The 24,043-nt window shown below is 43.4% G+C and overlaps 1 protein-coding gene across 2 annotated transcripts in view; it reads right to left on the bottom strand.

Moving 5' to 3' along the window:
* The window catches only part of BOLL (boule homolog, RNA binding protein), a 101,099-nt gene that overhangs the window by 34,397 nt on the left and 42,659 nt on the right, over positions 1 to 24,043 (bottom strand). For both annotated transcript variants that reach the window (XM_065560888.1, XM_065560889.1), the window contains 3 exons: positions 21,305 to 21,376; positions 13,938 to 13,985; positions 8,303 to 8,431 (listed from right to left, as the gene is read on the bottom strand). In XM_065560888.1, coding sequence (XP_065416960.1) covers positions 8,303 to 8,431; positions 13,938 to 13,985; positions 21,305 to 21,376 — 249 coding nt within the window. The remainder of the gene's footprint in view (positions 1 to 8,302; positions 8,432 to 13,937; positions 13,986 to 21,304; positions 21,377 to 24,043) is intronic.

The following is a 24,043-nucleotide window of genomic DNA, read 5'->3' on the forward strand; positions in this document are numbered from 1 at the left end:
ATTGCGGGTCTGGTGCTGGCTACAGAGGCGAATGGGATTGTAAACTAAGAAAGCGTTTTTTTGTTTCTGGTTCTTCCTGCGTTTGGAGAAGCAGGACCATGCACATTCCTTGTAAATAAACAAGATTGCACCAAAGAAAATATCAGATCCCATCATCAATTTCAACCCCCAACTGGAACATCCCCAGGGCCCTAAACTTTGACTAGCTGCTTGGGTCTGGAAGGGGCAACAATCCATAAGTTTGCTTTGCGTGCTTCCTACCTGCAGGCCTTCCCTCCAGTGGGGCCCTCTGATACCTAAACACAATCAAGCTGCTGAGGTTTTCAGGCTCAGGAGTGGCAGAATCAGGGAAGTATCAGAGGGGTAGCCGTGTTAGTCTGGATCTGTAAAAGCAGCAGAGAGTCCTGTGGCACTTTATAGACTAACAGACATATTGGAGCATGAGCTTTCGTGGGTGAATACCCACTTCTTCGGATGCATGTCAGAATCAGGGAATGCTTCCTCAGCTGCTTTTGTAACTGATGACCTGGAAATGGAATGCTCTTGAAATCTGCTATCCCGTTAGTTATTTCTCGTGATTGTTTCCATCACTGCACTGTTCCTGTCTGTGAGTAAGTGTGCACTAACACTGGGTGAATGAGTGGGTAATTTAAAAAAAAACAAACTTCCCTCATCTCCATATTTTAAGTAGAAAATTGACATAGTACTCAGTTTATTTTTTCAAACTAAGACTTCAGTGCTTCCTAATTTTAAAGAAAGTGGAGTATTTATCAAACTTTTGGATAGTAGAATTTTATTCCTCCGTCTCTCAGAAGATGGGAGCTAGATCATAACTTGTCATAACTGTGTGCTAGCTTCAGGGTGCTTCTCTAGAATTGTTCACAGAAAACATGCTTCCTTCCAAATGAGTGCTACGTTTGTGAAGTCTGGAGTGGACAAGCTGTTCATTTTATATTGTAAGTCATTTTAACTCCTATGTAAGTGATAAATATTATTATTATAGTCTACACGTGTTCACACATTCTGGTTCTGTTCCTATTGATTACACATAATTTGACAAGAGAAAATAGCTTATGTCTCTCTAGCTGGATTAACGTATTGTAGCCATGTCAGTCCCAGGGTGAGGTAATATCTTTTACTGGACCTACTTCTGTTGGTGAGAGAGAGCTTTCAAGCTACCCAGAGCTCTTCTTCAGAGGCCTTGGTTACACTTGCCCACAGCGCTGTACCTCACTCCCCGTCCACACTGGCAAGGAACGTACAGCACTGTGTCTCCCTGGCTACACCACTGCAGGTACCCTACCTCCCCAAGAGGAATAAGAGATGCAGTGTAGGGGCTACAACTCCCGGGTGTCAGTGTGAACGAGGAGTTAACTTGCTGCGCTGTGATAATCCCCTTATCAAGTGGCCACTCTTTTCATTGTTGTGATCGGCTCCAGGAACGCAGAAGTGCCGTTTCAAAGCTCCGTACCAGAGAGAAAAAGCAACAATTTTGCTGTTTGCTTTGAGTGAGTGAATGAGAAGCAGGGGGGTCGGAACTTGCAAGGCAGCATGCTGACACACTCTCAGCACCCCAAAACCCACTCTCTCCCCACACACTCCCTGTCACACTCCACCCCCCCCTTTTGAAAAGCACGTTGCAGCCACATGAATGCTGGGATAGCTGCCCATAATGCACCACTCCCAATGCAGGTACAAATGCTGCAAATGTGGCCAGGCCAGTGCGCTGTCAGCTGTCAGTCTGCAGCGCTTTCCCTACTCAGCTGTACGAAGGTGGGTTTAACTCACTGCGCTCTACAGCTGCAAGTGTAGCCATACCCTGAGTGTCACTGCTAAATACAAGGTGGAACAGATTATTTAGCATAAGTAAATAACATATTTCAAGGGACCATTCAAGGTGAAGTGGCCTGTTAACACCCTTCCAGTCATAGGAAGGAAAGGAGGGGAGACAAATGGGGGAGGGGGAAGAGAGCAGTGTTAGTGGTTTACAGATTGTTGTAATAAGCCATAAATCCAGTGTCTCTCCTTCAGTCAATGAGTTTTAGTGTCTAGCAACAGGGCCAGCTTTAGCAAGAGCGGGGCCCGATTCCTGGGGGCGGGGCTTGCAGCAAGCCCCGCCCCCAGGACCCGAGCCGCGCCGTGGGGGAGGGGACCCGAGCCGCACCACGGGGGGGGGGGACCCGAGCCGCGCCGCGGGGGACGACCTGAGCCGCGCCGCGGAGGGGGGGGGGGACGGGACGGGGACGACCCGAGCCGCGCCGCGGGGGGGGGACGGGGGAGCCGAGCCGCGCCGCGAGGGGGACGGGGAGCCGAGCCGCGCCACAGGGACAGGGGGGGGGGGAGCCGAGCACGCTGCGGGGACGGGGGGGGGAGCCGAGCGCGCCGCAGGGACGGGGGGGGGGCCGAGCGCGCCGCGGGGACAGGGGGGGGGAGCCGAGCCGCACCGCGGGGACAGGGGGGGGGGGGACCCGAGCCGCGCTGGGGGGGGGGGGCTGCGCCGGGGGGGGGGGGAATCCGAGCCGCGGGGACCGGGCCGGGCCGGAGCCGGGCCCCGAGGGCCGGGCCGGAGCCAAGCCGGGCCAGAGCCGCTGGGGCCTGCGGGAACGGGCTGCGCCTCCCCGGAGCCCTTCTCCCGCCCCCTCCCCAGCTTACCTCGTGCTGCCCGCCGGCCCGCCCCTGCTTAGTCTCAGACTTCCCGCGAATCTCTGATTCGCGGGACGCAGGGGAGGGGGCGGGGCGTGCAGGGGAGGGGAGGAGGGGGAAGTGAGCTGGGGGCGGGGCGGACAGCTGCAGCGCGGGGCCCTCTTGGCGCGGGGCCCAATTCAGCCGAATCGGCTGAATCGGCCTAAAGCCGGCCCTGTCTAGCAAAGTTATAAGCTCCCAGGCTCGTCTTTTGAAAGTGTTATGGGGGTTTCCTTTGACAATAAGTACCGATCGGTCAGCTATAGAGTGAGCGTTTTGTGAAAAGTATTCACCCAGAGGTGATGTGGCGTTTTGGTCTTTTATCATTTTCCTATGTGAGTTCACTGGAGAGTGTAGTGATTGTCTGGTTTCACCCATATAGTTGCTATATTGGGGCATTTAGTGTACTGGATGAGGTACACCACATGTTGTGATAGGTATGCGTAGGACCTACGGATCTTGAAAGGTTTTTTGTGGAGGGTGTTGATCATTATAGCAGCAGTGATATGTTTGCAGGTTTTGCATCTGTTGTTCTGGCAGGGTCTGAGTTGGTGTCTCCTGGTCTGTGGAGAGCTTGCTCCTAATGATGAGGCTGGAGAGGTTGGGGGATTGTTTGAAGGCCAGAAGACAGAGTTCAGGAAAGATGTCTTTCAGGATGTGGTCCCCATCAAGTATGGGTTGTAGATACCCCGTGTGGGTTCTAGTGTGGGGTGGTAGGTGACAGCTGGGGGTGTGCATTTGGAGGGGGTTTTATTTCTGAATTGTAACAGGTTCTCTCAGGGTATTTGGGTGACCCATTCCAACAACACATCTTTACAACAATCTACAAACACCGACACCCACCCCCACCCCGCAGCTGCTTATACCCCCATGATTATTTTCCTCCCTATGACTGGAGAGGTGTTAACAAACCACTTCACCTTGAATGGTCCCTTGAAATATGTGTTAACTACTTATGGTAAACTCTCTGTTCCACCTTGTATTTAACAGTGACACTCTGATTAATTTCCAAGATCTGAAGAAGAACTCTGTGTAAACTTGAAAGGGTGTGTCTCTCTCACCAACAGAAAGAGGTCCAATAAAAGATATTAACTCAACCACCTTGTCTGTCTAGTTGGATGAACAACTTTTTTCAGTCTTCCGCCTCCCTCCCCTCTTTCGTGTGTGTGTGTGTGTGTGTGTGTGTGTGTGAACTATGATGTTTGATTCAGTTGAACTTAAGCTTAAGAAGCAACAAATGCTATAGCTTGATATGCTGTAGTAATCCTTTTATAGTTATAATAAACTACCATGAAATGCCAAGGAAAAACATAAAAGGTTAAGATTCTATCCAAAATATTTAACATCCAGAATATTCTTCTGTAACTTTAAGGTGAAATTAACCATTATTAACTACACCTTTACTCCAATATAACGCGACCCGATATAACTCGAATTCTGATATGACGCGGTAAAGCAGCACTCCGGGGGGGTGGGGCTGCGCACTCTGGCGGATCAAACCAAGTTCGATATAATGCGGTTTCACCTATAACTCAGTAAGATTTTTTGGCTCCTGAGGACAGCGTTATATCAAGGTGGAGGTGTACTAATATGGGCTTTCTTTTCTAAATGACACTAAAGTTTTTAGGGGCCTGATCCAAAACCTATTGAAGTCAATGGATATACTGAGACAGGCCCAACAAAGAAAGTAACAGAATGCCACTAGCTGTCACCTACAGCCCCCAACTAAAACCTCTCCAGTGCATCATCAAGGATCTACAACCTATCCTGAAGGACGATCCCTCACTCTCTCAGATCTTGGGAGACAGGCCAGTCCTCGCCTACAGACAGCCCCACAACCTGAAGCAAATACTCACCAGCAACCACACACCACACAACAAAAACACTAACCCAGGAACCAAACCCTGCTACAAACCCCGGTGCCAACTCTGTCCACATATCTATTCAAGGGACACCATCATAGGATCTAACCACATCAGCCACACCATCCGGGGCTTGTTCACTTGCACATCTACCAATGTGATCTATGCCATCATGTGCCAGCAATGCCCCTCTGCCACGTACATCGGCCAAACTGGACAGTCTCTATGCAAAAGAATAAATGGACACAAATCAGACGTCAAGAATTATAACATTCAAAAACCAGTCAACCTCCCTGGTCACTCAATTATAGACCTAAAAGTCGCAATTATTCAACAAAAAAACTTCAAAAACAGACTCCAACGAGAAACTGCAGAACTGGAATTAATTTGCAAAATGGACACCATTAAATTAGGCTTGAATAAAGACTAGGAGTGGATGAGTCATTACACAAACTAAAAACTATTTCCCCATGCTTATTTTCCCACTACTGTTACTGACACCTTCTTGTCAACTGTTTGAAATGGGCCATCCTGATTATCACTACAAAAGTTTTTTTTCTCCTGCTGCTAACAGCCCACCTTAATCGATTAGTCTCATTAGAGTTGGTATGGCAACCCCCATTTTTTCATGTTCTGTGTGTGTGTGTGTGTGTGTGTGTGTGTGTGTGTGTGTTTGTGTGTGTGTGTGCATATATATCACACATACATACACTCTTCCTACTGTATTTTTCACTGCATGCATCTGATGAAGTGGGCTTTAGCCCACGAAAGCTTATGCTCAAATAACATAAGAACATAAGAAAGGCCGTACCGGGTCAGACCAAAGCTCCATCTAGCCCAGTATCATGTCTACCTACAGTGGCCAATGCCAGGTGCCCCAGAGGGAGTGAACCTAACAGGCAATGATCAAGTGATCTCTCTCCTGCCATCCATCTCCATCCTCTGACAGACAGAAGCTAGGGACACCATTCCTTACCCGTCCTGGCTAATAGCCATTAATGGACTTAACCACCATGAATTTATCCAGTTCTCTTTTAAACTCTGTTATAGTCCTAGCCTTCACAACCTTCTCAGGTAAGGAGTTCCACAAGTTGACTGTGCGCTGCGTGAAGAAGAACTTCCTTTTATTTGTTTTAAACCTGCTGCCTATTAATTTCATTTGATGACCCCTAGTTCTTGTATTATGGGAATAAGTAAATAACTTTTCCTTATCCACTTTCTCCACGTCACTCATGATTTTATATACCTCTATCATATCCCCCCCCTTAGTCTCCTCTTTTCCAAGCTGAAGAGTCCTAGCCTCTTTAATCCCACCTCATATAGGACCCGTTCCAAACCCTTAATCATTTTAGTTGCCCTTTTCTGAACCTTTTCTAGTGCCAGTATATCTTTTTTGAGATGAGGAGACCACATCTGTACGCAGTATTCGAGATGAGGGCGTACCATTGATTTATATAAGGGCAATAATATATTCTCAGTCTTATTCTCTATCCCCTTTTTAATGATTCCTAACATCCTGTTTGCTTTTTTGACCGCCTCTGCACACTGCGTGGACATTTTCAGAGAACTATCCACGACTCCAAGATCTTTTTCCTGACTTGTTGTAGCTAAATTAGCCCCCATCATATTGTATGTATAGTTGGGGTTATTTTTTCCAGTGTGCATTACTTTACATTTATCCACATTAAATTTTCTTTGCCATTTTGTTGCCCAATCACTTAGTTTTGTGAGATCTTTTTGAAGTTCTTCACAGTCTGCTTTGGACTTAACTATCTTTAGCAGTTTAGTATCATCTGCAAACTTTGCCACCTAACTGTTTACCCCTTTCTCCAGATCATTAATGAATAAGTTGAATAGGATCGGTCCGAAGACTGACCCTTGGGGAACACCACTAGTTACCCCTCTCCATTCTGAGAATTTACCATTTATTCCTACCCTTTGTTCCCTGTCTTTTAACCAGTTCTCAATCCATGAAAGGACCTTCCCTTTTATCCCATGGCATCTTAATTTACATAAGAGCCTTTGGTGAGGGACCTTGTCAAAGGCTTTCTGGAAATCTAAGTACACTATGTCCACTGGATCGCCCTTGTCCACATGTTTGTTTACCCCTTCAAAGAATTCTTATAGATTAGTAAGACAGGATTTCCCTTTACAGAAACCATGTTGACTATTGCTCAACAGTTTGTTTTTCTATGTGTCGGACAATTTTATTCTTAACTATTGTTTCGATTAATTTGCCCGGTACAGACGTTAGACTTACCGGTCTGTAATTGCCGGGATCACCTCTAGAGCCCTTTTTAAATAAATTTGTTAGTCTCTAAGGTGCCACAAGTACTCCTCGTTCTTTTCACTTCATATCACACACTTGTTTATCAGTGCCACACAGTGCACACACCTTTCTTCCTAGCCTGTAAGCACATTAAAGAGATTAATTTCTGTACTATGAATCCAATTTACTCATAACTGTAAAGGAATAGTGTATAAATTTATTAGATTAATACTGAAACTCCGTAACCAATATTTTTTGCTTGTTTTAAAAATATTTACTCAGGAAAGATGCAGAATGCATTTTTCTTCAACAGGTGAATTGTGTACATGTAGCTTCCCCTAATATCAATAGACTATGTACCTGTGGATTGAGGGCATGATACAGCCATGTTTTCCTAAATTAATTCTGGTTTTATTTGTAATTCATCGGCCTCCTAAAATTTCTTTGTATATAATTGGTAACCTTCTGATTCATGCACAAGTGGCAGAACATGCAAGATAAGTATGAAATTAGCCAGCAAAGCAGCAGTGTGTGCAGTTGCATAGGAATGTCAATATATATTTATTTTAGAGAAAAAATGTGCAGGCTTCTGTATATAGTGTTTGTCATTTGCTATAATGTACCTGACTTGGGCCCTCACCCGTCATAGTCCTTCTAGCTGCTTTGGTGATGAAGAATTGTTTTAAGGAAAGAATACTGTACCAACAGATCACAATAATTGTACAGGTCTTTTTCATAGCTCCATTTTCAGTAAAACATATTGCTATAGCAATATTGCTATATTTTCCTTCCACTTCTTATATATTCAATTACTAACAAATGGTTTTATCATAAATTTTCTAATACTCTCTCTCCTATCTAAAAATTAACAATTAACAAAAAGGAAAAAAAAGACGGCAAAAAAGGATTGCTGTTGACTAAGTAGTAAAGATTCATATGCACAAAACAGCAGAAAAGATTTAATTGTTAGAACCTGGAAAACCTTACTATTCTAATCCCCAGAACACTTGTCAAACACCATGTTTCTCCACAGAAAAGTATTCCAGCCAATTTACATTCTTAGAAGCATTCAGATCTGACTATAATCATTCAACAGTCCTAACAAGCAATTCAGTCTGAATTTATTCAATCTGAACTGTTAGCATCAATGTGGAACTAGCAGAAACATTTAACCTAGTCCTCCCACTGCTGCCCACAACCCCATGGCAGCCTTTCAAAATATTTCAAAATCCAATGTTTCTGCTAGGAAGCCATGCCAGGAACTCTGAGATAGGTTACCAAGAGGCACTGGGATTGCAATGACTTAAAACAATACTAGTGTGGGCATGGAGAAAAAGTGCAAAGGGTTGTAAACTTCTGCATGGCTGATGTGGTTGCACTGAATTGTTTGTGCTTAAATTGGTTCTGTTTAACTGGTTCAAATAAAAAATGTCCACGTTTCTATTGCATATACATATATATATTGTATATAAAAGTTCCATGAAAGTACCTCTGGAACTGCAGCTTCCATTAGAGAGAAAGGAGGAGGTACACATCCACTGTCCTGTGCAATTTCTAGTGGCTGATAGATAACTTCAGAAGGGTGAAGATAAAAGAATGAGGTTGAAGAGGCAGGAGACTGAAATAAAACAAGATTTAGTACAGGTTACTGAACTGTGCCAGTGGTAAGCAACACCAAACTAAAGACTTAAATAACTGACACTGAAATTTAGGCAACTTAAAAAAATATTTAAAAGTTTTAGATACTACTCTTGGCTTCGAGTCCCTTTGCTATTTTTGTGTTTTACAATCAAATGTTCTTCTTTAAAAATGTCTCTCTCTCCTCTGCTATGTGAAGGGCCGACACAAACAAAAGGGAAAAGTAACCAACTGACCATACAGGGGAAATAATTAAGATGATTTTACATGACGTTCTGTCAAAAGCACTCAGTCAACAAACTGTAAAAAAAAAAAAAAAAAAAAAATTCTCATTCAGTTATAGTAATCTTAGATACTACTGTTAAAAAAAAAAGTCAAAAGTTTGCAAACAAAAGTCTCAATTTTAAAACTGATGGTGTTGCTTTAACATTTTAATCCCAGGGCAATTTGGTAGAAAAGAAAAAAGAGAAAATACAAAAGTCAGAAAGCAGGAGAGGGTAAGAAAGTTTTCTAAGCACATTAAAAATGAACTGATGTACTTTTAAAAGTAACTAAAATATAAAGTTGGTTAAGATTCCAAATCCATAACTGAAAACATATATAAACTTAAATATATATTTATAAATACATTATAAAAGCAAATTGAAAGGTTTTTTTTAAATCCCTGCAAAAATATGATAGTTTTGTTTTTCCTGCAATAGTTTACAAAAATAAATAAATAACTAATGTAGAAGAGGAGATATTGCTTTGTGTATTTGTGACATCATAAATTCGTACAATAAAAATACAGAAACCTCAACACCAGTTGTGGCGTTTAAATAGGAAATAAAGCAATTTTCAAGTATTTTGTTTTTAAAACATATTCATTTGTAATTTTTAGGTCTATCCATGATTCTGTTAATCTTTTATGATATTATGAAGGTATTGATAAAGACTTCGTAAGTTAAAATTGTGTTGAGATTTACACTTAAAGCAGGATGAACATTCCTCTGTTCCACACTGTAATGACTAAATTTAGTCCTAAAATTTACCACCACAACTCTTCAGAGAACAAGTTAATTTTATCCCCTCACACATTTAAAAAACAAAAGGAAACCCCCTCCACAAAAAAATGTAATTAACTTAGTTAAGGTTGCATTTCCTAGGAATGCAATTACTACCTTAACAGTAGATTCCACAGCCTAACAACAAATTCACTTTAATTTTTAGCATAGAACCACTCACTATGCACGTATGTATGCAAAACCATAATTCTATCCTCCTACTATCTCATGTAAAATAATACTTCATGTATCTATAAATTAACAATCTTGCTTTGTTTGTCAAGCATTGAATAAGTCTGTGGGGCTAAACTAAGTGTCCAGTCTTGTAAATCTTTAATTACATGAGTGAAAGTTTTCAGAATTGGAACAAGTTTAACTTTGCACACACAAAAATATATATAAGCACAAACTTCTGTGCCCATACTATACTCCATAAAAGCAACAGGTATCCATGCTTACTGATCCTGATGAAGGATCAGGGCATTGAAAAGATTTTTATTTATTATACAGTTTTTTCAGTTCACCTTTAGCAATATACGATGAATATTTTTTGGGTTTTGTTAACGTGGCGCAATCATAAAACAAATCATTGAACCGGTGTAAAAAAATTCCTCGCGCATACCCTCCCAAAAAACTTCAGATAAACTAAAAAAACATATAAAATGTTTTCAGTTTTGCCTAGAAGATCTGTTATTAATCGAGAGAACATTCAAAAATCACGATCCATTACAAAGAGAGTCCTGTTTCATGTTCCCTCAAGATTGTATCATGGGATGGTCAGCTGTTCCAACCTTGCTGGCTTGTCTTGCATGAAACAAGACATGGAAAAGGGGATTTTTGTCTTGCAATTCTTCACAGATGTAAGCAGATCCTTAACAGGGAGTCTGAAATATGCATGCTTTAATGAAAGTGGCATTCTTCAGACTCCATTTGCATTGGTGTATTTGCTTTAGGTTTACCCAACTGATGACTGAGTTTGATATGAATAGCTTTTGTATTAGTAGCTTCCACTACAGTGCACAGTGGAGAAAAGCTCCTTGGGAATATAACTGGTCTTCTCTTCTTTTTCTTATTTGTATATGCCATTGCTGTAGTGCTGTAATATTACTAGGAAAAGCTTCTGGGAGGCTCTGACAGTTTGGAGGATATGTCTGTGTCAACTTATGAATTTCAACTTTGGCTTATGAACACCATTTCTATTTATAAGAAGAGGTTACTCACCCTGTGCAATAACTGTGGTTCTTCAAGATGCGTGTCCCTATGTGTACTCCCAGCTAGGTGCGCTTGCGCCCACTGCATCTTTGATCAGAGATTTCGCATAGCAGTGTCCATTAGGCCCACACATGTATGTTACTCAGTCTCGTGCATTGCACCATTTTATATAGTACCGCATAGGCCGAAATGCCCTCAATTCCTTCTCAAGCTTCATAGCAGACAACTCCAAAGACAAAGGAAAGAAGGGTGGGTAGTGGAGCACCCATAGGAACATGCATCTTGAAGAACCACAGTTCCTGCACAGAGTGAGTAGCCACTTCTTCTTCGAGTACTGTCCCTATGGGTGCTCCACTCTAGATGGCTACTGAGCAGTTCCCCTTGAGGAAGGGGCTTTGGAGTGAGACCAATACTGAAGAAAGCCCTGAAGAGCCAAATACAGCATTGGAAGCGGAATCATGAGTTAATGCATAATGCTCAGCAAAGATATGTATAGAGGTTCAAGTCGCAGCTTTATGTCTCTCAATAATGGGAACATTTTCCAGAAAGGCTATTGAAACAGAAATGGACCTCGTAGAAAGCGTTTGTATGTTCGAGGGTGCTTGGAGATTGCAAGGTTGGTAGCAACAATGATTGCAGTCAGATATGCACCTAGAGAGTCTTTGTTTATAAATTGTTGACCCTTTTGAGCTATCTGCAATTGAGACAATTTGGGGGACTTTTTAAAGCAATTAGTCCTGTCAAGATAGAAGACCGGGGCTCTTCTAACATTGAGTGTGTGTAACAGTGCTTCTTACCCAGCTGAGGTGTAGGGTAAAAATCCAGAAGGTGAAGGTTAATGTGGAATTTTGAAGATGCTTTTGGTAAGAGCTTGGAGTGTGGTCATAATATGACTTTGGCTTTGAAAAATATAGTGAAAGGGGAGTATGCCATAAAGGCCCCTATTTCCTTAACTTGCCGGCTTGACATGATGGCTACCAGAAATGCCATTTTTACTGATAAATACAGGCGCGAACAGGTAGTCAGTGGCTTGAACAGTGTCCTCAAGTTAAGGACCAAGTTCGGATTCCAAATCAGAATAGGACATTTGACTTGTGGGAAGAGATTTCTGACTCCCAAGGAATCTCATTGTAGTTGAGTGAGCAAACACGGAATAACTCTCTATTGGAGAGTGGAAAGCTGTGATGGCTGCCAGGTGGACCCTAACAGAGCTCAACAACAAACCTGAGTATTTCAGTTCAGGATGTAGTCCAGTATATCTGACAGCTATGAGGTTGCTGGTGGAATGTACTTTAGGTCACACCAGCAGCAAAATCTTGTCCATTTTTGCGAGTAAGTGTAGTGTGTAGACTGTTTCCTGCTATGTAATAGTACTCTTTTTACTCCACCTGAACAGACTGTTTCTAAACCCGCAAACCATTGAGTAGCCATGCTTTGAGGTGAAGCACTCTGAGATTGGGGTAAAGGATCTTCCTGTCTTTTTGGGAAAGAAGATACGGAGCAGTCCAGAGACTGATCAGTGAACAAGCGACCAGCTTTATGAGGGTAAGGAAACGTTGTCTGTCTGGACCAGGGTGGAACTATTAGAATACCTCTGGCTTTGTCCTCCTCTATCTTGAGCAGAACTGTGGATATTAGAGGAGTCGGAGGGAATGCATATAGTAGACCTGACAACCACAGAAAGTGAAAGGCATTGCCACAAGGACTGGAGACCCAGGCCAATCTCTGGAGCAGAACTGAGCACCTTTCTTGTTTCTGGCCATGGAGAACAGATCTATCTGAGGGATGCCCTATTGCCAAAATATGTGGTTGAGTACAATGGAATCTATTTCCCACTTGTGGTCTTGAGAAAAGTGTCTGCTGAGGGTATCCGCGGTTACATTCTGATCGCCTGTGAGGTAAACTGCTGTGATGATGATCTTATTGCATATGCACCAATTCCAAAACTTTGACAGCTTCAGCACAGAGGGAGGGGGATCTTGCCCCTCTTTGTCAGTTGATATAGAACATGCATGACATGTTGTCTGGCATGACCTGTATGTATTTGCCCCAATCAATGGTAGAAACTGGAGACAGGCATATCTGACTGCCCTGAGTTCTAGGATGTTGATGTGCAGAAGACATTTCCCATGCTCAACCCCCTAATAAAAGAGCAGGGACAGACAAGGTGCCGGGGGGCTGTTTTAAAAAGGACATGCTCTTGAGGAAAAGGAAGCCATTTCTTCAATGGAAACAAAAGACCCCCAAAAAAAGTAAATGGAGGCAGCAGGGACTTTACCTCCCCTTTGAAAAGGATTACGGTCAGGTGTTTTTTTGTTTTCCATAGGTCTGTAACTCCCTTATGCCTTTTAAGAGGTGTGTGTGGCCATGTCTACACTAGCGAGTTTACAGCGTCACAGCTGTACTGATGCAGCTGCACTGCTGTAAGATCACTCGTGTAGCCGCTTGATGCTGATGGAAGAGAGCTCTCCCATTGACATAATAAAACCACCTCCACAAGCGGTTGAAGCTATGTCGGCGGTGCAACTGTGCTGATGTAGCTTAGTGAAGATGCTACCTACACTGACAGGAGAAGCTCTCCCACTGGCGTAGGTACTCCACCTCTCCAAGAGGCGGTAGCTATGTTGACAGGAGAAGCCCTTCCATTGACATAACACTGTCTACACGGGAATTCGGTGGTATAACTGGGTTGCTCCTTTTTCCACACCCCTCAGCGATGCAGTTATATCAACCTAAGTTTGTAGTGCAGACCAGGGCTAAGGATGGGCCAAATGGTGACAGAGGCCACTGCTATTAGACTAACCACGGTATATCTAATTGCCCTATGTTTTAGGAACTTAATGTTCCCTTTGAGTTCAGACTCAAAATCCCTTGGATGGCAAGATTCCCCAAAATCCCTTGGATGGCAAGATTCCCCATCCATATAGACTAGAGAACTACAAGCTGGACAAAGCTCTCTTGTGGTAAAGAAATATTATGTGAATAAACAAACTGGATGTGATATTTTATTAAATTATACTATATCCCTTCCATTATGCCAGGAAATACTGCATAATTGCATTACTGAGATATAACAAACAATATTAACCTGAACAGTGCTGATTAACTGATTTGGGAGATATCATTTCATCAACTGAATTATGGACAAGTGATTTAAAAATTGAAAAAGCATACTATGCATTCAGACGATGAAAACAATGACCAAATGCTTCAATTATAAAATATATTTACCTGTGGAACACTCCATTGCCACTGACCTGAAAGACACTGTGCAGGTGCCTAGGTTCATAAAAATAAGATAGCTTATTATTTCATAATTAAAACATTCTCATATGGAAAACACAGACCTTTCAAATAAGTTGATTTGAAAATAAAACAGACACTGGCAGGTCTTAATTGCCCTGTGTTTCAGGAACTTAATGTTCCCTTTGAGTTCAGACTCAAAATCTCTTGGATGGCAGGAGTCCAAGTAATTTAGGCACATAAGTCCTATTCACTTGCAATGGGACTCTGATTTGGGCACTTTTGAAAATGGCACGTAGGATCCTAAATCACTTAAGCACATTTTAAAATTAATTAAAATAAATAAATAAAATAGATAAAATACAAAGTGTTACTACAATTCAAAAGTATTTTTAAAACTTTGCAACAGTCCTACTTTCAAAGATATTTTTATCATGGTCACAACTGATCAATAAAGCCATAATCCAGAAACTTTCCAGAGAACTCTTCTTCCAACTAAGGTCACAAACCTGCAAACAAAATTACTGGTGAGAACCCTTGTGCATGCATAAGTCCCTTTGACATCAGTGACACCGCATGGGTATTAGAATTCACATTGGTGCATCTAGTTGTAGAATCAAGTCCTAAACCCTTAGTGATTTCCAACTTTGTATGATTTGTTAACCATTTTTTTAAGCAAGGATGGGATTGACCCAGCTATCTAGCATTACCATAAAGAAAGGACAAGAGTTCATTCCAGGTAAGCAGGCAGAAAATTAAATCCTAGTGAGGGGTTGTAGGAATGGAATACCGCAGGGTGCTATCTACTGTGACTTGAAATTGTAGGTATTGCACTGGTAAACTTTGAAGGGAGCATTGTTTGGCCAGAGGGACAGATGCTAAGAATTTATGAGTTTGAGAGAGTGGTGAAAGCAAAACTAGAGGGTTCGAAAGAATGAGAGGGTTACTCACCTTGTGCAGTAACGGAAGTTCGTTGAGATGTGTATCCCTGTGGGTGCTCCACTTTAGGTGATTGCGCACCCTGTGCCTCTAATGGGAGAATTTCGACAGCAGTAACTGGCTGGGCTGCACATGCGCTCTCCCCATCTTGTGCCTGTCGCAGTAGTTGATTAGCTCTGTGCAGCTGCCCCCCCACTCAGTTCCTTCTCTACTGCAGAGGACTAATTAGAACTTCAAAGTAGAGAGGAGGAGGGAGGGTAGTGGAGCACCCACAAGGACACACATCTCAAAGAACCTCAGTTACTGCACAAGGTGAGTAACCCCCTCTTCTTCTTCCAGTGATGTCCCTGTGGGTGCTCCACTTTATGTGACTGTAGAGCAGTGCCCCTCAGGTGGAAAGAGGGGTTTGGATTTAATTCTCAATGGATGATAGGACTGTGTGTCCAAGCCGGGTGTCATGCTGAGACCTGGTCAATGACATAGTGTTGTATCAATGTGTGGGGTGATGTTCAAGTACCTGCTTTGCATATGTTACTCCTGGGGGAATTCTGCTCCAAAAAATCCAAAATTCTGCATTTTATTTAATATAATTACACCAGTTTCACTTACGCTGATAATTTATTTAACCTCCCATACAGAAAAAAAATCACAATAACAGCATTTCTTAAACACATGAAAGTTAAGTTACAAAGGTAACCAAGACCCTGCATTCTAGTTATAATTGATTTTCATTTAAGTTACATTACTTTTATTTTGGTGTTTGGTGTTCTGTAAAGTAGACTGTTGCTTTAAATTGCTCAGACTTTCACACATGAAAGTCATACAGTTTTGCTAATCGTTGTTCTGCATTTTTTTAAAATGGATAAGTAAAATACATCCTGAGCTGTAATTTAACTCTACTCTGCCTCTCTGGCACAGGAAAAAAAGCAAGAAAGCACACAGACCTTACTAGTTGAGGATTCCGTTACTGTCATTTGCAATAAGGACACGTCTTCAGCGGCAACGTTAAAGTGCATTTCTTTGCTCCCCCATTTTTCTGCAAGGGAGCCAAGAAATCTGCAGAAGGTATGAATTCTGCGCCCCCCACAGAGCGCAGATTTCCCCCAGGAATAATATGTCATTAATAGACATGTCATTCAAGAAGGCTACTGAGGTGGCTGCTGCTCTTGTGGAGTGTGTTCTGGCCCGTGAGGGGGGTTGTCGCCCAAGTTGACGGTAGCAGAGCTGGATGCAGCCTGAAATCCATTTGGAAAGTCTCTGCTTAGAGATGGGTTTGCCTTTAGAGTGTTCTGTGGTGGAGAGGAACAGCGTAGAAGTTTTTCTGAACGGCTTGGTCTATTTCAGATAAAAGGCTAGTGCCCTTCTGACATCTGCCTCTTGCCTGTCCTTATGAGGTTTAGGGAATAATATGGGAAGATGGATGGGTTGGTTGAGGTGGAATGAAGAAGGGACTTTAGGTAAGAATTTAGGGTGAGGTCTCAGAGTGACCTTTATTCTTAAGAAAAATTGTATATGGTGGGTTTACCATCAGGGCCCCTATTTCTCCAACACGCCTTGCTGACGTGATGACTACTAGAAAGGTTACTTTCATGGAAAGATGTAGTAGTGAACATGTAACCAGAGGTTTGAACGGGGCAGTCGTCAGAGATTGAAGCACTAGAGTGAGGTCCCACGGAGGAATTAGGGCTCTGGGTTCTGGGTAGAGGTCATGAACGCCCTGCAGGAATCTTTTAGTAGTTGGGTGTGCAGAGACCGAAAAGCCATCCACCTTGTGGTGGAAGGTTGTAATTGCTGCCAGGTGTACTCTTAATGAACCCTCTGAGACACCTGATTTCTTAAGGTAAAGTATGTAGTCCAAGACTACGGGCAGGGTAGAATTGGTGGCTTTGATTTGTTTGTTTAGGCCCCACATATGGAATCTCTTCCATTAGTGGAGGTATGTCGAATGTGTAACTGGCCTTACTGTTTAGCAAGATATCCTTAACTTCTTTGAAGCAGATCATCTCCTCGCCTTGGAACCACTGAGGAGTCAGGCTCTTAGATGGAGCGTCTCCAGGTTTGGGTGCAGATTTTGGCCTGCGTCCTGAGAGAGGAGATTTGGAAAGAATGGAAGGACTTGCAGCGAGCATGCTGACATCTATTGTAGGTATGGATACCATGTTTACCTAGACCATGCTGGAGCTATCAGGATGACTTTGGTTTGATCATATCTGATCTTGTGTATGACTCTGGGCATTGGCGGGATGGAAGGGAAGGCATGCACGAGTGGTGCGTCTGATCAGATGAAAAAAGCATTTTCTCTGGATTTTGGTCCCAGACCCGCTCTGGAGCAAAATGTTGGACATTTGCTGTTCTGCCTCATGGCAAATAGGTCTATCGAGGGGAACCCCCATAGTTGAAATATGTTCTGGATCACTGAGATGTTTATTTCCCACTCATAGTTGTGTGAGAACTTTCGGCTGAGCATGTCGGCTGTGATGGTCTGAGATCCTTGTAGGTAGGTGGCTGATATTGTCTGTCATGATCTGTATGGTTTTGTTTTTGATTAGAGGCATGAAGTGCACATGAGCATTGCGAACTGTTCGCAGTTCCAGGATGTTGATGTGGAGAGTTGATTCCTGTGCTGTGAGGCTGTTTAAATGGGCACCCCAACCCAGTAGGGAGGCATCCGTTGTAATTATCATTTGGGAGGGAATGTTGTGCGGGCGGGTCCACAATTGTAACGAGTCCTTGACCTTCATTGGCATGCTTAGGAGTTTTGTCAGTCTTTGATTGTGTGGAATGTACACTGTCCTGAGCCAAGCTTGCAGGCAGCGCATGCATAGTTTGGCATGATTTATGACATATGTGGTCACCACCATGTGACCTAGTAGCTGAAGGCAGGTCCTGGCAGATACTTGTGGACTGTGTATCATGGTATCGATCAAGTTTGTCAGGGCGATGAATCTCTGAGGTGGTAGTGATGCTTTCGCCTACATAGAGTTTAGGTGGGGTCCCAATAAAGTCTGGTTGTTGAACTGGTGTTAGCATTGACTTTTGAAGGTTTATTTGTAAACCAAGATCTGTGAAAGGTGACATTGTCTTTTACATGGCTTCGACGGCTTCTTCTCGAGTCTGAGCCTTGATTACACAATCATCTAAATATGGGTAGATCATGACCCCTTGCTTGCATAGGTGGGCCGCCACCACTGCTAGCACTTTGGAAAACACTCGGGGGACCGTGGAAAGGCCAAAGGGTAGTACTGTGTATTGAAAGTGGTCCTGTCCCAGTTCAAATCGGAGGAATCGCTTGTGTGCTGGGCATACAGCGATATGAAAATATGCGTCTTGCAGGTCAAAGGCTGCAAACCAATCCGTTCATTCCAGAGCAGGAATTATTGTTGCTAAAGTAACTATCCTGAAATGTTGTGTTTTGACAAATTTATTTAGTTTCCTGAGTTCGAGAATGGATGTCCATTCCCCAGACTTCTTTTGTGTTAAAAAATAATGGGAATAAAAGCCCTTCCCTCTGTGTTGTACCAGCACTGGTTCTTCCGTGCCTAGTTGCAGGAAGTATTCTATTTCCTGTCTTAAGAGTGGCTTGTGAGAAGGGTCCCTGAAGAAGGACGAGGAGGGAGGGTGGGTAAGGAGAGGAACTGGATGGAGTAGCTGGTCTTGATGATCTCTAGTAGCCATTTGTCAGAAGTGACAGTACGCCAAAATGGGTAGAATGGTACCAGACAGTCTGTAAACAGATGGTTGGTGCAGTGTGGAGTTAGCGATAATAGTTGCGGGAGGTCTGTCAAGCCCTCAACCAAACCTTCAAATTTGGTGTTTGGAGATTGGTTGCTGTAACGTGGAGGACTGTGAAAAATTTGAACTTCGTTTGGGTGGTGTTTGCCTACGTCTTTGAGGATAATACGGTCTCTGGTTGTGTGTGTATGGAGCCTGTCTAGGACGTTATAATGTATAATACCTGCCTCATTTGCATTTAGTTGCAGGTGTATAGATGCCTAGAGATCTAATAGTGGCTCTCGAGTCCTTTAAGGAGTGAAGTGACTCATCAATCTTGCTGGCAAACAGCTTCTGACCCTCAAAAGGAAGGTCCTTTACTGTAGATTGCACCTTTCTTGGAAACCCTGACAGGTGAAACCAGGAGGCCCAGCAGCTGCAATGGTCCTCGCCGCTGCGTTATCAGAGTCCAATGATACCTGAAGGGCTGTTCGAGCTATAAGGTGGCCTTCAAAAATGAGCGATGTAAACTGCTCTCTCTTTTCCCCTGGTATAAGTTCAATAAAGTCTGCTAATTTTCAATAAGTCGTGTGGTCATATTTTGCCAAGAGAGCTTCATAACTGGCAATTCTAAACTGTAATGTTGCCGATGAGTAGGCCTTGCGGCCATGTAAATCCAGCCTTTTCCACTCCTTATCATAAGTTGTGGGCCTGGAATAATGGTGCCTACCTCTTTTGTTAACAGCGTCCACCACAAGAGAATTTGGGGGCTGGAAAATAAAAATTCTAGCCCCTCTGAAGGGACATAATATTCTTTGTCCGCCCTCTTACACGTAGGTCGGATTCTGGCACAGGTTTTCCAGATGGTTATGACGGGCTCCATAATGGCAAGGGAATCTTGGAAAATGTTGATGTGTGGAATATGTTCAAGAGCTTGGGCTGAGATTTGGCGACCTCTTCAAGAGGGATTTGAAGTGTGTTAGCTATTATTTTAAACAGTTCCTGAAACTGTTTGAAATCGTCTCCAGTAGTAGGGGGCAGAGGCATGATGATCTTGTCACGTGAGGAAGACAAGTCGGTCGCAGGAATAGCCTCCTGGTCTAACTCCTGCTCTGTTTGCTCAAAAGTCTGTTCCTGGGAGACGTCAGGTGGAACTACTGGTTTTGGTGAGAGGTGTCTATACATTTCCCTGCTGCTTGGTGGCTTGGGAAAATATTGCCTGTATGCTGCCCATGGGTCCCAGAATGACCATTGTGGTCAGCAAGGCACAGGTGGGTGTCCCCATGAGTGTCCATACCACCCCTGTATGTCTGGTCTGGGATGGTGTCTAGCATGCTCTCGTGGCTCAGATCTGATACTGGTCTGCACGGGTGAGGAATGCTGAAATGAAGAAAGTTCCCCCTCCTCGTTCTCCTCACTGGAGGGGGGGGGCAAGATGCAGCTCGTGGATGCAATATCAGTACAGAGGAGAAGGGACTCAAGTTCCAGGCTCACTGTCAGGTCCTTAGGTACAAGGAACTGCTGTATTCTTGGTACCGGAGAAGGCACTTGCATTTGTTGCAGTACCGGGAGGTAGTGCGGTGCCAGAGGGATAGGTGCCGATGTTGACTGCACCGGGGACTTAGGAGGCTTCAGTGCCGATGCATCAGTGATGTGCAGCAGAGAGCCAGGAGGTGGCCCCTGTGCCTTAGAAACTGCAGAGGCACTCGGTAGGGAGGATTTTGTTGTTGCGACCGGTGCCGTAGAGGAAAGGGCAGTCTTTTCTCTGCCTTCCTTTTTGGAGCCTGGCCGCTTAGGGTCTGTGGCTTTTACGGTACCCACGGCACCAGAAGTCCCTGCTGACTCATAGGTACTTTGCCACAGTGTGGTCGGTACCAATGCAGTAGAGCGAGCTGGGGAACGCTTCTTTTTAGATGCAGGTTTGGTAGGAGGAGTGGTAGCTCTCCTCTTTGCAGGTCTTAAAAGACAGGTCCCTCCCGCATGAAGCAGAGGAGGAGGATCTGTCAGAAGCCACCTTCAGTGATTGGTCACTGGGAGAAGTTTGCGTTCCTGGGATGGAGGGACTTCTCCATGAGAATAAGCTTAAGTTTTAGGTCCCTTGCCTTCCTTGTGCGGGTCTTCAGATTATGGCAATGAGTGCACTTTTGGGGTACATATGTTTCCCACCGCCACCTGACGCATTGTGAGTGTCCATCAGAGATAGGAATTGCCTCATGGCAGGAAATGCATTTAAATCCAGGAGATCCTGGCATTTCAAAGGGAATATCCCGTGATGGGATGAAGTTAGAAAAGAATTTTTTTTATACAGGGAGAAGAAAAATAGAAAGTCTTAACCAACTAATCTAAATGTACTAATAACACTAATCTAACTTTATATAGAAAAACTGCTAACATGCATATCTGAGGTAAAGCAAGTGAAGGCACTGCCGGAGCTCTGACTTGAACCAAGGGCGAATGAGAAGAAACTGAGTTGGCAGGAAGGAGGGGCGGCGGGGGGGAGGGGCGGCTGAACAATGCTAATCAACTGCAAGATTGACAGGCAAGAGACAGGGAGAGCACATGTGCAGCCCAGCCAGATACTGCTGTTGAAATTGTCCAACTAGAAGCACAGGGTGCACAATCATCTAAAGTGGAGGACTCACAGGGACATCACTCGAAGAAGAACCTCAGGCTATGAAATGATATACCAGTTTTCTAACTTTTACCTGGTAAGGATATGTAGGTTGATGATAAACAGGTTGAGCTACCATTACAGGGGAACTGGAAATGGACCGTGACTTTAAAAGAAAAAAAAAAAAGATACATTAGAAATTTTAATACATTAATCTCAGGAATTGTTACTTTTACTAAAACATACACCTTAAGTACTATATGCTATACAACTTACCATTTTAAAAACAAAATAATTTATAAAAATGGTTACTTACAGTAACTATGATTCTTTAAGATGATCATTTGCATGGATCCAGACTGCAGACAAAGCACATGGCCTAGGCACATGAACTAAGAACTTTCTTGAAAGCAGTGTTCATTGGGACTGCTCACATACCCTATATCCTCAAATTCCCCCCCCACCCCGTCCATCCAATCCTTTGGATATGAAAGGGAGTGCAGCCTCAAACCTAATTTAAGTTCCTTCCACAAAACACAAAATCTGCTGGAAGACTCTGGAATAATGGAATATATCGTACCAAAGTCCACAAGGTTGAAATAATTGAGGGCCCTGATACTAAAGGACACAGAGTATGTCTACACAGCAAAGAAAAATCTGCAGCTCATCCGTGCCAGCTGACTCATTCTCAGGGGGCTCAGGCTGTGGGCCTGTTTCACGACTGTGTAGACTTCCAGACTCAGGCTGCAGGCCAAGCTCTGGAACCCTCTCACCTCGCAAGGTCCTAGAGCCTGGGCTCCAGACCACGCCCAGATGTCTACACAGCAGTGAAACAGCCCCATAAGTCCAAGTCAGCTGGCACAGGCCAACTGTAGATTTTTCTTTGCTGTTTAGACATTCCCTCAGCACCAGAGGAACCAACATCAATGTACTGGGAAGCCCAGATTTGAGGCACTAAAGCTTGAGGCAGTCAACACCAAGATAATCAATGCCCAGGTGCTCAACACAAAGGGTATGTCTACATGGCAGTTAAAAACCTCGGCTGGCCCATGTCAGCTGACTTGGGCTTCTGGAGTTCAGGCTAAGAGGCTGTTTAATTGTGGAGTAGATGTTTGCGCTCAGGCTTGAACCTGATCTCTGGGACCCTCCCACCTTGCAGAGTCCCAGAGCCTGGGCTCTGGCTTGAACCTGAATGTCTACACTATAATTAAACAGCCCCTTAGCCCAAGTCAGCTGGCATAGTCCAGATGCAAGTTTTTAACTGCAGTGTAGACATACCCGTGATGTCTAAAAGACAGAATCCAACAGTAAACTATGTGTAAATTTCTTCCCAGGACATCTTTCCAATGCAGCTTCTTGGTAACGATAAAATATCTGTCTTTTGGGGTTGATAGAAAGGTGCTTGCCCTTCCCTGTTTAAACCCAGAACTTGATCTACCCCCATTTATCCTCCTCCCAAAACAAACACCAATTCTAAGATGGATGTGAGACAGATTGAGGGATATGTTTGTGGCAATTTATGAATTCAATTTTTTGTGAACACTGTTATATTTCATCCTCCATTTTGAATGTAACCTTTATTGTGGCCTGAAATATTCATTATGGTATCAGGAACTTGACACATAATAGGGAGGCTATGACAGAGCCATCAGCATTGAAAGTCCCTCTCCTGGTGGAACAATGGGGTTGCTATCAGCAGGTCAACTGACTTTGAACTTTCTGCCCAGAAGCTGACAGGGGAAAGGAGCATGGAAAATCCCCAGTGGAAAAACAAGGACAGAAAAGGTAGAAAAGGCTGTTTTAAAAAGAGGAATACCCTTTAAGCAAGGGAAAACCATTTCATTGCCAGAAACAAAAGACCAAGCTGAAAAAAGTGGAGGCATGAGTGGCTTTATCTCCCTAAAGGACTGTGGTCAAACCCAAAGCTCCCAAAAGGGGGTGAGATCACACTGAGGGGACTGCATTCTGGAATTTATTTTCCATAGATCTATAATTCTCTTGTGCTTTTTAAGAGTAAAGTGTGCATGTGTGTATATAAGAAATTCCTTTGTTAAACCTGTGTTCCTTGCTTTATGGCTACACTGACCCTGAGGGGATTAACTAGAAAGCTCACACAGCCAGGTAGACTCTGGGGGAAAAGTGTGGACACTGGTTCTGGGGTCTAGGTGGCCAGACTACAAGGTCTCACTGCCCAAGAAGAGTGTTATACACTGGGTCTGGGAAGTGAGTTTGAGAGATCCAAAGCAAGGAACAGTGATCAGTCACTACTCAAACCCAGGGAGTTTATTAGCATTTAGGATTCAGTGGTCACAATAGACTGGAGTCTATTCAGAGACTGGACCAGCGACTGGTCTAGGTTGTGACTGCATGTTCTCACAAAACTCAGTAGTCCTAAGTTCCAATTCTTTGCTCTTACCCTACAGCCAAAACCTTTCACCACATTTCTACATAGTTCTCTGTTATGAATTTCTTTCTGCTCTATAATGTCTCATCATTTATTCTATATTTAAAAAAATAGGTGAAGCCAAATGACGTGAGAATTTAAACTTCATATACTTTTTTGTAATATTATGCATTTTTAAAGTCACAGATTCCCTAGGACAAGGCAAAGGTAAAAGCATTAACAATGTAAAACAGTTTGTTTTATTCAACAGGATCCATGAAACCTGTACTAATGATCATCTGTTAACTGCAGTTACCTCTTAACAGACACATTAATTACATTATATGATGCAGTTACAGTCAGAAAAGCAGCAAATTCCTTAGCTGCCATCAAACATCATGAGAGACTAGGTGGGTAAGGTAATAGTTTTATTGGATCAACTTCTGTTGG

This window comes from Chrysemys picta, chromosome 11 (genome assembly GCF_011386835.1).
Source record: "Chrysemys picta bellii isolate R12L10 chromosome 11, ASM1138683v2, whole genome shotgun sequence".
NCBI lineage: Eukaryota > Metazoa > Chordata > Testudines > Emydidae > Chrysemys > Chrysemys picta.